Raw genomic sequence first — 15787 nt, forward strand, 5'->3', positions numbered from 1 at the left:
ATACCAATCCCATAGACCATAGATCATCTTGGGAGCTTGGCTATGTTACTACATACAGTCAGACCGTGGAGAAGGATTGTAGCCATCCTTTAAAAGGAAGTTGGGAAGAAAAAAAAAAGAATTTGGAGATTTGGAGGAGGCTAAGAGCAATAGAAGGTACTTTTTTTGAGCTAAGAATACATACTTATGTTTTTTTTTGTTTTGTTTTTTACCTCATTACATTAAATTCCTTTTTTGGTTAATTTAAAAACATATGGTGCTGCTTAGAAAACAGTGATCTATATCTAGAGTTTTTTGGCAATAAATGGTCACAGAGTAAAAAAATGATAGAAGTTCATATCCTTCAAGGGGTACCTGGTGAACGTTTATTTTGATCAAAGGGTACACAGTATAATAAAGCTGAGAACTTTTTACATCACTTGTCATCGCACAGACTATACAGTACTGGTACATGACCTAAAGGAAGGAGGTGTTACTATTGAAACCCACATCCTCCTCTGCTGGATCTCAGACTATCAGCATGAGCAGACACAGCTGAGAAGCCCGAAAATGATATTCTGCTTTTATCTCACATTACTCCTATCTTTTAAATGTAAGTATTTTTAGATTATTATCTTTTTATTATTTTTATCTTTCGTTATTGTGTTTCTCTTACCTGCTGTTATTGTGATATTCTAGTAACAAAAAATGTAGTGTTGTAAAGGTAAGTTGCAGAGTGAAAGTTTATCAGTCTACATATATTTCTAAATTTCTACTGGTCACCCTGCTGTATCTGGCCTCCATATTTTTCACCCATAGTCCAAGAATCATGCTGTAAATGAGAGTTAGAAAACTGGCAAAATTCCTTTTCTCTATACATGTTCCTGGTCAGGGATTCATAAAGCATTGAAGCCAAGCGGTGAGCATTACAACCAGGGAACATAAATTCGCAAAGGGAGATATTAACAACAACTGCAGGCTCCATAGATTTCCCTTAAGAGGTTCCTTTAACAGAAGGACAATGAGATGATATACCTTGTACCAACATTTAGGCTTGGCTCACACTGCCGTGACTTTGGGATATGACTTGTGAGACCCCAAGTCGATTGACATTCAAAATCCCATTTTTGTCAATGAGAGCTGTCTTAATTAGGACTACTGAAGTCGCTCCGATTTTAAAAAAGGTTCCTGTACTACATCAAGGTGACTTTTATCCGACTTGTGCCCAAAGACTTTAATGGAAGTTGCCTCAAAGTCGGATCCTCATCTTAATTGATGTGATTTGGATCTGACATTACAGGAAGATTACACAGGCATGCCCAAATTGCTTCAAAGTCATGCCGAAGTCGCCTGGCAAAGTCATGCAACTTTCAGGTTGCAGCAGTGTGAACCGAGCTTTACTGAATCTTTAAGCTGGCCATAGATGGATCAAAATTCAGCTGGTTCAGCAGGGACCAGCCAAATTTTGATCCATGTTTGACCATTCTTGTTCAACAGAACTTGCTAATGAATTCAACTTCTATCCAATGGGAACGTTGGAAAACATTTGTAAATCAGCGTCTGCAGCCGCTGATCAATGTAATCGACAATGGAGGAGTCCCCACTGTCAGAAAATAATGTCCCAGTGGGGAGGATTATCCTATCCACTTTGCTTGTGTGGATGGAGGAATTTGTTTTTCTGTTTTCCTGGCTGATCAAAAAAAAAAAAGTTGATGACTGACTTTTTTTTATTTATTTAACAGCCACTATAAAAAAATAAGGTGAATGAGTAATCAGTTTTACGCAATGTTTCACAGAAAGTCAGGACTGAGGATAGAAATAATGTAAGACAAAGGATTTTTTGTTTGTTTCTGATCATGCCTAGTCTTTCGTATCTGATATTTCTCGTAGTACAAAAATAGCACAAGAACGGAATACATTAAACGAAAATTGTTTGTTTTGTTCACATACGAGAAAAAAATTGAGGGTTTATCCCTTTGGAAATTTTCTTATGCACAGTCTGAATAAGATATCGAAAGTTGTGTACACACTATACGAAAATTTAACAACCGTGCCTCGTACGGAATTTTTTCTTCTGATTTTTCTCATGGTGTGTACCCTTCCTAACATCTAATGCCGCGTACACACGGTCGAACTGTTTGACGTACTTAGTCCGTCATACAATCCGACGTACAATCCGGCGTACTTTCCACTGAACGGACTTGACCACACACGGATACCCAAACAGTCCGACGAAAGCTTGCGCGATGACGTACAGCACGTACGACGGGACTAGAAATAGGAAGTCCAAGACACAGCAAAGCCCTGTAAATCCTTTCTGGACATGCGCCATTCTTAGTCCGTCGGACTAGCATACTGACGACCGCATTGTCCGCTGAAACCAAAGTACGACAGACAGATTTTTTGAAATTCTTAGTACTCCGGACTGCACGCTGAAAAAGTCCGCTGAAGCCCACACACGAGCGGATTGTCCGCTGAAATGTGTTTCAATGGACTAAGTACGTCAAACAGTTCGACCGTGTGTACGCGGCATAACCCTTCTTATCCCTCTAATTATTCTCTACACTTAACCTGACCCTAAAGCCCCATACACACTATCAGTTTTTCTGCTGAGTTTTTCCTTCAGATTTACCAAAACCATGTAATAGGAGGTCAAATATTAGGAGTTTCAATTTGTATGCAATCAGGCAGGTCATTGGTAAATCTGAAGGAAAAACTCAGCAGAAAAACTGATAGTGTGTATGGGGCTTTTGTGTGACCCTTAATTTAATCCTATCAGTAGATACTATGCCCGCCACTACATCTAACAGTCTTGATAGTTTACTGCAATACTTACTGATCGCTTTGAGGGCTTCCTTCAGGGTGTATGAGCAGCTGGTAGTCACTCTGATTTCCTCATCTCTGTGATGCCAAAGTACCAATTTAAAAAAAAAATTTTTTGGCTAAGGCAAAAAATAAATGACTGAATACTGGAGTCTAAAATAACTGCTTATAATACACTAATGCATTGCATGAAACAATAGAATGTAACAAAATAACCTAACGCTTTGTTATGCTGTACACAAAAATGTTGATACAGATAACGGCATTTCTTCAAAATACATTATGTCCCTATTTCTGCTAAGAACAAAGGTAAGTATTGAAGTATCAATAATATATATATATATTTTTTTGTTATTTGAACAGAATAAAGAATGGTTAAAAATGTTGTTATTGGGTACGTTCCCCTGGGGAGGTACCTCTATAAATTGTAATTTTTCCACATGAAATGAGCATTTAACTTTTTAAAAGACTTTGGGGTTGATTTAGACCCCTTTCACACGGAGGTGTTTTTCAGGCACTTTTGGGCTAAAAATAGCACGTGTAAAGATCCTGAAAAACGCGCCCCCTGCAGCCCCAGTGTGAGAGCCCGAGTGCTTTCACACAGGGGCGGTGCGCTTGCAGGACATTAGAAAAAGTCCTGAAAGCAGCATCTTTCGGGCTATACACCGCTCCTCCACTGCCCCTGCCATTGGAATCGATGCGCTGCTGAAATGCCTGCAAAGCACAGTGGCTTTTAACCCTTTATTTGACCGCTAACTGGGGCTAAAAGCACCCCACTCCGCTTTACAGCTAACACCCCCACCCCAGTGTGAAAGTAGCCTTACTAAAACTTTTGTCAAAGCTTAATTGCACAAGCTGAAATTAGAAGCTGATTGGGTGCCATGCACAGCTGCACCAGATTTTGCACTCTCCAGTTTTAGTAAATCTACCCTTTGCTGTCTTTTAAGGCTGCCTTCGCACCTCATATGATGTGGCTCCCAGCAGGGGAACTGTGCGTCCCCATTCACCGTTTCAGGTCCAATTTCAGCCCTAATTTTTGGCTGAATTCGGACCTGAAACAGACCAAAAGAAGCACTGGCTCCTGTGCAAATTTGCATCGGAGCCACAGCGGGGATATGTGATCCGGCTCCACAGCGCCTAAAGCCTCGTACACACGATGCAGTTGTTTGCAGGGGATTGTCTGTTGACAGACTGTTGTCCTAAAATCTTACCGTTAGTATGCTCCTTTTGACAAATGTCCAACTTTCGGGGAAACAAATGTTGGATGGCTTGTAAATTTTTGGCGGACAACGGTCTGTTGTCTGATTTTCGTACGGTCAGTACACAAATCCGTCACACAGAAGTCAAATGTACAAAAATGCATGCTCGGAATCAATGCTTACCAAACATGAAATTAGCAGAAGGGGCTCAAAGGGTGGCACTCAAGAGCTGAAATTCCTTGTAGTACGTCACTACCTTCGTGTTTGTGGCACGACAATTGTGTAATGTTAGTATGCAAGACAAGATCCTAGCACACGCCCTTTTGACAAAAATCAGACGCTCGGTTGGGCAACAATCGTACCATGTGTACGAGACTTAAGAATTTTTTTGTCTCAAAGTCTTTATGACTGCTTAAAAATACTTTCCTACTCTATAGGCACCAGTCACAACTAGCTGTGTTTTAAGAAACTGTGATATCCTTTGTGATTTGAACTTTACAGCTAAGAACTTTGATTTAAAAAAACAAAAAACAAAAAACAAAAAAAAAAAACTGATAAAATATATACAAGGATGAAATTATCGCACATGTAGTAAATTCAACAGAATTGCTGTAATGCTTTTAGCACAAAATACATTTGAGAATTAAAATAAGCAAATAAATCATCAGATTAAAAATAAAAAAACTGTGTTATAATTTTCTTGGGCTACCGTATTTGCATTAGGACATTATTGGCAAACAAATATGATGTGATTTGTTGCAAAGATTGTTTTTTGAGGGAAATTTACTGATGTATATTGTTCAGAAAATTTTTTTTGGAAAGTGATACGTTTTTACAACTAGTAAAGAGTTAGCAACATTTACATCAGAAAAGGTATACAAATACAGTATTTTGTAAATTTTATGTGTTGGTAAATGGTAATGGGGTTGCTTTACTAAAACTGGAGAGTGCAAAATTTGGTGCAGCTGTGTATGGTAGACAATCAGCTTGTTCAATTAAGCTTTGACAACAAAGCCTAGCAGCTAATTGATTTCTATGCAGAGCTGCTCTGATTTTGTACTTTGCAGTTTTAGTAAATTAAACCCAATGATTTTTTTGTTTTATTTTTTTGCTTTATTCAGACCAAATGATTTGAATATTTTTAGATACATTAATTTTCTTAATAAATAAAATTTGTACTGTTTTTTTATTTCTTTATTTATTTTTTCACTGCACCACATTTTGTACCCCATTTCTACCCACCGCTAAACCTTGGGTGCCCTGGATCTTTATTCTTGTCTGTCATATTGATTTTCAGCTCACTGGGGGACACTAGTGTTAGACCCCTTTCACACTGAGGCGCTTTTCAGGCACTTTCACGTAAAAAAAAGCGCCTGAAAAGTTCCTGAAAAATGCTTCCTATTAATGTCAATGGATGTTTTCCCACTGGGGTAGTAAAAAAAAGGCCTGCAAGCAGCATCTTCGAAGCATGTTTGGGGCACTTAAAAAAAGTCTCAAAAGCATCCATCTCCATTGAAATGAATGGGAAGCACTTAAAAAGCACGTGAAAGGCGATTCAAAAATCACCGCAAAATGGTTATTTTTTAGTCACGTGACCTTAACCACTTATGGACCGCCCATCGTCGTTATACGTAAGCTCTTTGAATTGGAATATCGTTGTTATGGCAGCAGCTAGCTGTCATAACCCTGGTATCTACTTCTTCAGTGGGTGGTCCGCTTTAAGATAAAAGTGGTCTCACTTTTATTGGTGGCAGGAGAGGGACCCCCCTTTCGGTGCCCTACGTCGTTTACCAGAAAAAAACGTAACGTGTATTTTTTTCCAAAAAAGTGTGCTTTTAAGACTGCTCGCACAAATACGATGTGACAGAAAGTAATGCAATGGCTGCCATTTTATTCTCTAGGGTGTTAGGGGAAAAAATACATTATGTTTGGGGGTTCTAAGCCATTTTCTAGCAAAAAAAAAAAAAAAAAAGATTTTAACTTGTAAACAAATTGGAAAAATTGGCCTGGTCCTTAAGTGGTTAAAAAAAAAGAGCACCACTAATGCCTCAAAAGTGATTGAAAAGAATCGCAAAATCGCCTGACATTTTATGGGCAGTTTTCAAGCACCTCAGTGTGAAAGGGGTCTTAGTAATAAGAAGTTTTTGGACTGTTGCAGGCTGGGAGAGCATTAGGAGACTTTCTCTTGCAAAAAAAAGAAGAGAAATGGTTGTCAGCACAGCATAGCCTTTCTACTACTTTTCTCAACTTCTATTATAAATCTCTATTTTTGTTTAACAGATTTTGTCTTCGGAAAGCTGATAACCACCCAGGTTCTAAATGAACATAAAGGAGAGTCTGTCACTCTGACTTGTAGATGGAATATTACAGACGCCCAAAGGATCAGAGTGGAATGGAGAAAACACAACAAATTACATCCATTGGATGACAATGGAACTCTCCTGTCAACTGTCTTGTGGACACATCCAAATAATAAGACTACATATACACTGATGAACCAAAACAGAAGTTCTTATGTAATTACCAATGACACAGCAATGATGACACTGGAATCCATCACAGAGGAAGATGAAGGACGTTATGTCTGTATTATTCTTTCTGAAATACCCACACTGGTCAGATTACAAGAAAATGGTACTCTGTTACATGTCCATAATAATAAATCAGATGGTAAGAGAACCTTCTACTGTACATGAAATCTTCAGTACACTGCAATGAAGCAGTAGTAATATATTAAGACAAGCTTACCTGACACTTACCTGACACAGGAGCCAGCGATGTCCCCGCTGTCCCCTGTAGTCCGGAGCCTCCATCTTCTTGGTGGGTCTCCGTGGGTCTCGCTGCTCCGGCGCTGTGATTCGCCGGAGCAGCGATGACGTCACGCATGCGCACGGGAGCCGACACTCGCAGCATATTGCCGCGATCTGCAGCTTACCCAGTGCGCCTGCGCGCTGCTGTCTACGGCGCATGCCCCGTAGACAGCGGTGGATGTCTTCAGGTAAATATCTCCTAAACCGTATATAGGTTTAGGAGATATTTCTTGGACCTACAGGTAAGCCTTAATCTAGGCTTACCTGTAGGTCAAAGTGGTTTGTAAGGGTTTACAACCACTTTCATGCTTAGTGCAAATAACTTGATTGAGCAAGTGTGGTAAGTGGGGGAACGGCCAAACTTAGTCTATTTATCAGATTAGTCATAAACATCACATGATGTTTAAATGAAAAGGCTTACTTGAAATATATATTTTCTAAAATACGTTTTGACCACAACCGCATGTCAATACATAGTGTGTGCAATTCTGATAGTGGCCTTATCTCAAGGATTGGATACTGTTCAATTATGGTACTTTTACACTGGGGTAATTAGCTGGCATTAGCAGGAAAGTGATTCTTATTTTTTTGGGCGGTAGCAGGGAGGCTTTTAACCCCCAAGAAGCGGTTAAAAAGAGGTTAAAAGTGCCCATAATGCGGCGCTCCTGGAGAGCTTTTCAGGCACTTTGGAGGCGGTATCCATTCATTCCAATGGGCAGGGGTGGTGTAGGAATGCTGTATGCGGCGCTCCCACACCACCCCAAAGATGCTGCTTGCACAACTTTTTTTCCTGTGCTGCAAGCACTCAGGCTTTCACACTGGGGTGGCTTGAGAGGCAGTTTTCAGGCGCTTTACATGTATTTATTTTTAGCGCTAAAACGGCCGAAAATTGCCTCGGGCCCCTTTCACACGTGCGGACCGCTTAGATCCGCCTGTCAGTTTTTTAGGCGGATCTGAACGGTCACTCCATGCAGCTCTATGGAGCGACAGATGTCAGCGGTGACATGTCCGCTGACATCTGATCCTCCCCAATCTGATCCACTGCGCAAAATCCAGACGGATGGAAACCCTATTTTCCTTCTGTCTATCGGATGAAAACAGACAGGTGGTCCGTAATCATCCGATCCCCCCCATAGTGTCAAGTAGGGCACTTTCCCTGTCCTCACAGCGTTGTAAAAAAGTTAATCAGGTCACCAGAGAGCCCAGCAGTGTGGGGGAGGCTGTCTGTAACACTCCCCTGTCATCTGATCAATTTAGGCTTTCCTTCTGGGATGTTCACTATCTCCCAAGGCCTTCGGAGTTGGTGGGTGGGGTCAGGGTGTGACTCCCTCCTCCGCTCCTCCTACAGACTCCTTCTCTCAGGCTGATCCTGCAGCTAAAGGAGAAAGAGTAAGTGAGAAAACAGCAGCCCGGGGAGTGTTCAACTGTTCATCTGCTGCCTTGCTGTAAGTGACTGAGCACGCTGTCACTACATACAGACCTAGCCTGCCACTATACCACCCTAACCTGCCACTTTACCACCCTAACCTGCCACTATATCACCATAACTTGCCACTATGCCACCCTAACCTGCCACTAAATCACCCTAAAATTCCACTGTTCTACTCTAACCTGCCTCTACACTACCATAACCTGCCACTATACTATCCTAAATTGCCACTATACCCCCCTAACCTTCCACTATATGGCCCTAACCTGCCACTGTGCCACCCTAACCTGCCACTATACTACCCTAACCTGCCACTATACTACCCTAACCTGCCATTTTACTACCCTAGCCTGTCACTATATCACCCTAACCTGCCACTATATCGCCCTAACCTACTACTATACTGCTCCAATCTGGCACTATATCACCCTAAACTGACACTATACAGTCACTATACCACCCTAGCCTTCCATTGTGACTGTACCACTCTAACCTGCCACTGTACTGCCCTACCCTGCCACTATACTGCCATAACCTGCAAATATACTGGCACTATACCACCCTAACCTGCCAATATACCATCACTACACTGCCCTAACCTGCCATTATACTGCCTTAACCTGCCACTATAACACCCTTGCCTGCCACTGTACAGTCACTATACTACCCTAATCTGCCACCATACTGCCACTCTACCACCCTATATGTAATGTAAAGGGTCCAGGGGTATGGCGGCTGTGTAATGTGAGGAGCACCAGAGGTATGGGGGCTGTGTAATTTGAAGGGATTTTGGGGTATGAGGGCTGTGAAATGTAATGTGGTCCAGAGGTGGGGCTGTATAATGTAAAAGGGTCCAGAGGTGTGGGGGCTGTGTAATGTGAAGTGGTCTGAAGGTATGGGACTGTGTTATATAAAGTGGTGCAGAGGTGTGGGGGCTGAGTAATGTAAAAGGGTCCAGAGGTGTGGGGGCTGTGTAATGTTAGGGGGTCCAGAGGTATGGTGGCTGTGTAATGTTAAGGGGTCCAGAAGTACTGGGTTGTGTAATGTAAAGGGGGTCTTCCTACATGTTACCCGCTGTGTAATGTTAAGTGGCCCAGAGCTGGGGGGGGGGGGATTGTGTAATGTAAAAGGGTCTAGAGGTGTGGGGGCTGTGTAATGTGTAGGGATCCGGAGGTATAGGTGCTGTGTAATGTGAAGGTGTCTAGAGCTAGAGCTACAGGGGATGTGTAATGTAAAGTTTTTTTGGGGTGTGACGCCATAGTTTACTGCACTAGGTGAAACCAACCCTAGTGATGCCACTGGCAGTAGCACATAGTAAGTGTGCCACTGCCAGTTACGGTATATGCACTTCTGTCTAGCACCAGCCGCCCGATGAAAATCCTCAGACTGGTAGGTGGTGTTTTTGCAGAGGAGGGGGGCTGGCCACCCGGGTAGCAGAGGGAGGAGGATTCTTCTGGGTTCCAGGCCGCAGTGCGCGGAGGCACTACACGTGATGTCACTTGACGTGCAGTGCTCCGCCTGCCCTTCTGGGGGGTGCCAGATATAGAATGCGCCCCAGGTGACAAATGCTCCAGGTACACCGCTATCTTGGCCTCTGCATTAACCTAGTCCCCCTTTAATGTACTGGGGCCCTTTCACCTGAATATTTAAAAGGCAAATACATCTGTAATAGCATTGCTGCCAACCTTTTTGCATTCTTTATTTGTAGAATGTTTTTATATACATAGCATGAGAGAAAGATTACAGGCCAAAAGTAAATAGAAAAGGCACATGGTCAGCATTATGCCGCGTACACATGATCAAACAATCGGGTGGAAAAGTCCGGCAAACTCAAGTCCACCGGACAATCCCCCCGTGTGTAGCCTCCGGCATACTTTTTTGACCCGAAAGTACGGCGGACTTAGAAAGTAGTTTTGCACTCCAATCTTCCCGCCGGACTCACATTTCCGCGGACAATCCAGCCGTGCGTATGGCAGTCCGCCGTACTTTTGAAATGAACAGACTTTTCCCGCCCGGAGAAAAGTCCGCGCATTTCGAGCGGGTCTCCAGGTACGCGGGGCGCGCAAAGGAGACGTCGCTGGCCCCGCCACCTGGTATGGACTTAAAGGGGAGCCCCAACGCCGAAAAAAATCGCTGTGGGGGTCCCCTCCAAGTCCACAACAGACCCTTGTCCGAGCACGCTACCCAGCCGGCCAGAAAAGGAGGGGCGAGCGAGCGCCCCCTCCTGAGCCGTACCAGGCCGCGTGCCCTCAACATGGGGGGTGCCTTGGGGAAGGGGGGCCACGCGCCCCCCCCCACCCCAAAGCACCTTGTCCCCATGTTGATGAGGACAAGGGCCTCTTCCCGACAACCCTGGCCGTTGGTTGTCGGGGGCTGCGGACGGGGGGCTTATCGGAATCCGGGAGCCCCCTTTAATAAGGGGGCCCCCGGATACCGGCCCCCTCACCCTATGTGAATGAGTATGGGGTACAATGTACCCCTACCCATTCACCTGTAAAATAAAGTACAAAAAAAACAACACACAAGATAAAATAGTTTATTGCACAGCTCCGGGGGTCTTCCGTCTTCAGGGGTCTTCTCGCCGGACTCCTCCGCTATCTTCTACTTCTAGCTCTTTTGCTAGCGGAGGAGCCCGGCATTCTTCTTCGTCGCTGCGGCCTCTTCTTCCGACTTCGGGGGTCTTGTGCCCCTCTTCGGTTCTTCTGCCGGGCCACCGTGCCTTCTTATAGCTCTTTTGGTCTTCTGTCGCTGCCGCCTTCCGTTCTTCTTCTTCTCCTTCTTCTCCTGGAGATGTTGACTAGAAGCTCTCTCCGGCCGCAATGCCAGGGACGCGCTGGGCGGCGACTTATATAGGGACAAGGGGCGGGGTCATCGGTTGTTGTCACATGGGTTGATGTCACATGGCGACAGTCCCAGCATCCTCCGGGACTGTGACATCATAAGGGGGCGGGGTAACCATGTGACATCAACCAGTGTGACATCAACCGATGACCCCGCCCCTTGTCCCTATATAAGTCGCCACGCACCGCGTCCCTGGCATTGCGGCCTGAGAGAGCTTAGAGTCAACATCTCCAGGAGAAGAAGGAGAAGAAGAAGAAGAAGAACAGAAGGCGGCGGCGGCGACAGAAGACCGGGCCACCGCCTGTAAAAGAGCTATAAGAAGGCGCGGTGGCCCGGCAGAAGAACCGAAGAGGGGGACAAGACCCCCGAAGTCGGAAGAAGAGGCTGCGGCAATGAAGAAGAATGCCGGGCTCCTCCGCTAGCAAAAGAGCTAAAGAAGATAGCGGAGGAGTCCGGTGAGAAGACCCCCCGAAGACGGAAGACCGCCGGAGCTGTGCAATAAACTATTTTAACCCTTGTGTGTTGTGGTTTTTTTTGTACATTTTTTTTCACAGGTGAATGGGTAGGGGTACATTGTACCCCATACTCATTCACATAGGGTGGGGGGCCGGTATCCGGGGGCCCCCTTATTAAAGGGGGCTCCCGGATTCCGATAAGCCCCCCGCCCGCAGACCCCGACAACCAACGGCCAGGGTTGTCGGGAAGAGGCCCTTGTCCTCATCAACATGGGGACAAGGTGCTTTGGGGTGGGGCGCTCGCTCGTCCCCCCTTTCCTGGCCGGCCGGGTAGCGTGCTCGGACAAGGGTCTGATGTGGACCGATTTTTTTCGGCGTTGGGGTTCCCCTTTAAGTCCATACCAGGTGGCGGGGCCAGCGACGTCTCCTTTGCGGACCCCGCCTACCTGGAGACGCGCTCGAAATGAGCGGACTTTCTTCTACGTGTGTGGGCGAGTCCGTTCATTTCAAAAGTACAGCGGATAGTACGGCGGACTTGGTATTTGTACACTGTATTTGTCCGCTGAAAAAATGCCGTGTGTGGGCAAGTAGCCCGTTTGGAAAGTCCAACGAACAAGTCCATCGGATAGTCGGCTAGGTGTGTACGCGGCATTAGGTGTATCAAATATGGGATTGTAAGTAGTAGGAAGTCAGATGAAGAAAGGGCAGGAGTTATAATAAAAATAATACATTTTATTTATAATGCACTTTATATCAAAAAGATCTCAAAGTGCTACAGGTTAAAACAAACAATTTATACAATAAAACGAACATCTAAAAAGAACAAAAAGCTTTGCTAAAAAGAAATGTCTTGAGACCTTTTTTAAAACATTAAGTGGATTGGGGGGCATTCCATAAGCGCCGGGCAGCTACACAAAAAGCCCTGTCTCCCATTGTCCTAAGTCTAGTTCTAGGTATTTGAAAAATGTTTGAGTGATTAGAGAGAAGGAAATGTGATGTGTTTTGTGGTTTAAGAAGTTCTATGAGGTAGGGAGGGGTATGTCCATATAAACATTGGTGTATGAGAAGGGAAACCTTGTACTCAATCCTGGCGGAGACAAGAAGCCAATGGAGTGAGTGGAGAATGGGAGTAATGTGCTCATGTTTTCACACTCTCAACAGGATCCTTGTTGCAGAGTTTTGGATGTACTGAAGCCTCTGCAGACTCTTTCTAGGAAAGGAGTTAAAGCAGGGGTGCCCAACCAGTGGCCCGGGGATCCCTCTGATGTGGCCCGCAACCTCCTTCTGTAGGATGGTGGATTGGCAAGCCCAGATCTGTATCAGAGTTGTATAAGCTGATGCTTCCTGTATAGCTTTGTCTCTTGTCACCGGCAGAGTGATGCCAAATGCACTCTGCCAGGGACAGCAACAGCAGACAATACCTGAATGGACTGTTATTAAAGGTCAGTTTATTGCTAAAATTGCAGTGTATGTATGAGCATATCTGCGCAGTGGTTACTGGGCTTCTTTCTAATTGATCCACAGGTGTAGTGCAGCTTCAGTTTACCTGCACTGAGACATAGACTTCTGTTACTACCTGCGTGTTTGGTGTGCTTTCAGAAAGTGTACCACACCTGCAGGATATAATAGAAGTCTATGGCAAAGTGTAGCTAACCCGCAGGAAAGACACAGGTTCACTGTGCTGCATTAGTGTGAAAGGCCCCTTTCACACAATCGGTCCAAACTTAATCGGACCCTCCATTCACCTCTATGAAACGGCAGATGTAAACAGATTTATGTCCTTTTACACCCGCCTACCTCCAATCTAATTCCCTAAAAAAAACAGAAAGGGGAACAATCCCCCTCTGTCAGGGCGGATCGGAGGACCCGTAGAGTGGGCTGTGTCCGTGTCCGCTCTGCACAGACCTGTCATCCGCCTGCTCTGCTCATTGTGGCCTGCGACCGGTTACCAAGTTGCATAAGTGGCCCTCGCTCTTCAAAAGGTTGGACACCCCTGAGTTAGAGAAAGGAGTGAGAGGAAATGGGAAAAGGGAAGGTGCACTAGGCAGGAAAGCAAGCGAGGAAGAGGAAAAAAACATTCTTCTTCAGTGATTATGGGCCTGCTGCCAACTTTTTAAGATCATTTTCAAAACTCCTTGCTACTGAATTGGAATTTCTAAGCTTCTCACTATTTATACTATCTCAGAGGGGGTCAGAGGGTCACTTAAGCCTAATACACACAATTTTTTTTTTCGTTTAACCCAACAGGCTGAACTAAAAAAAATTAGGAGCTTGCGATGAGTTTGTCATACTAACATCGCTTAGTTAGTACACCAATCTTCCCGCTGAGCTATTGTGTTCTGACAGAGGGAACCTCCCCCCCCCCCCGCTCCCCACCAGAACACATTGGTCAGGGCTCGCAGCCATTGGATGCCAGTGCTGATTGGATGCCGATCGGCTGCTGGTTTTCAAGCATGCCTGTTCAACAATAGCTGGCCATTCGACACGTATGTACCAGGCTTCAGCACTATAAGTAAATCCAATTTTATGTTTTTTTTTTTAAATAAGAAAATGCTGTGCACAGGTTTTAGGCACCTCCTGAAAATGTTGTTAAATATAAAAATATTGGAAAAAAGCAATGGACTAAAAAAACATAATTTAAACACCCTTTTTTCTTTTAACACACCAGTAATTCCCTTAGATATACACTTTCATAACGTTTTGAAGGTATAGTGCATGGTAGATTGCACAAAATATTCTGGAGAACATGCCATAGTTCCACTACTACAGTAAGACTTTGGCTGTCTTATTTTCTTCTGTCTTTGCAGTATTTCCTATATCAAAAAAAAAAAAAAGGATAGTCAAAGGAGTCCCACCCTAGTAAATGTTAACTGGGCGGAGAAGGGTGTTTGTAGTCAAAAGTAGAAAATGGTACTTCCACAGGCCAGATACAGAAACCAGTCACCTAAATAAGTACAAATTAATGGTTAGGTGTGTTCCTCTGCATCAAATAGACATAAAGAGAAAAATTAATGGACCAAGGGTCCAAAAAGGGATTCTTCAGGAAGGAACATCAGTATTGCAGTATTTCCTGACCGCCTTGGTAATTTTAAGACAACCATTTTCACCTTTTTTTTAAAAGTATGCAAAAATCCTGAGTCGCCCCAGTCTAAAAAATATAAATGTTACTAATCCATGGGAAACCTGACCCTGGCCCTGATGCCCTAATTAAATTAACTTCATATCAAAAGCCTCCTTCACATCAGAGGTGCCCCCATCACATCAAAGTCCGCCATCACCAAGTCTTCTCATCCCATCAGAGTACCCCATCACAAAGCTCTTCCCCCTCCCCTATCACACAGTCCCCTCCATCACAGAGACTCTAAATCACACAATCCCATCTTCACATTAGAGCCCTACCTTTTAAATGCAGCAGCACGGCAAAGGGCAGGAGGTGTAGCAGGTCAGGAGGAGCCAGTCTTCTGTCCTCTCCTGAATGCTGGGGGAAGCACTGCATGTTGCCTGCCTTGAATTAGTGTCATGAGTTATTGTGGTATACAGTAGGTGGGCCAGCCACAATGGCTATAGCAATGATTGACACCATGTATACTGTACTAGAGCTTGTTGTGAAGCTGGTTTCTCGCTCTACCAGACCATGGAAACTCATAAGACTGATTCAGGGCAAACTGGTTCCCATGTTCGCGGCACCCCAGGATGTCAAGGCATCCTGATTGAGAAATTCTGTGTTAAGATAAGGAATCCTTCAGGGCCATACCATCTGTTTCACAGTGTTTTGTTCTTTTCACTGTAGATGATTCTTTATGGTTTTTATTACATATCGGGGGGGGGGGGGGGTCATTTTTACACTGCAGAATGAAAAGAACCAATCAGATGCCTCTCTAATGGTGCAGACATTGCATACCATTCATCATTCTTTGTCTGAAAGCTGCTTTCTCTTAACGCTAAACGTGTTTAATTTTTACTCCTTAATCCAGGGTGCCGCTGCACCCCAATCTTTGTGTTTTCATGTGTAGATGTAATTTTAAAGCACATGAGTCATGTGTTCTTATTTTCCCATCAGAGAAATGACTGTTTGGTTACAAATGTTTCATGAACACAGCTATTAAGACTTCTTATCACGGTCAATGGGTGTATCAGTGTCACAGTGGTTTATGCTACTTTTGAGCCTATAGTGGTGCTAGTCGTACTCTGATTTTAAAGGGAAGTAAGCCTGATATCTGTCTTGTCTTCTGCTTTCAGTTTCAGTGGTCC

General features: G+C 44.3%; 1 protein-coding gene across 1 annotated transcript in view; it reads left to right on the forward strand.

Moving 5' to 3' along the window:
- Nucleotides 1-222: 222 nt before the first annotated feature.
- LOC143975430 (uncharacterized) overlaps nt 223-15787 on the forward strand; it is a 39435-nt gene continuing 23870 nt past the window's right edge. The window contains exons 1-2 of the mRNA XM_077477815.1: nt 223-592; nt 6282-6671. Of these exons, the coding sequence (XP_077333941.1) occupies nt 550-592; nt 6282-6671 (433 nt within the window). The 5' untranslated portion in view covers nt 223-549. The remainder of the gene's footprint in view (nt 593-6281; nt 6672-15787) is intronic.

The sequence above is a fragment of the Lithobates pipiens genome, unplaced genomic scaffold (assembly GCF_037356315.1).
Source record: "Lithobates pipiens isolate NorthernLeopardFrog02 unplaced genomic scaffold, aLitPip1_a1.2 Scaffold_13, whole genome shotgun sequence".
In the NCBI taxonomy this organism is placed as follows: domain Eukaryota; kingdom Metazoa; phylum Chordata; class Amphibia; order Anura; family Ranidae; genus Lithobates; species Lithobates pipiens.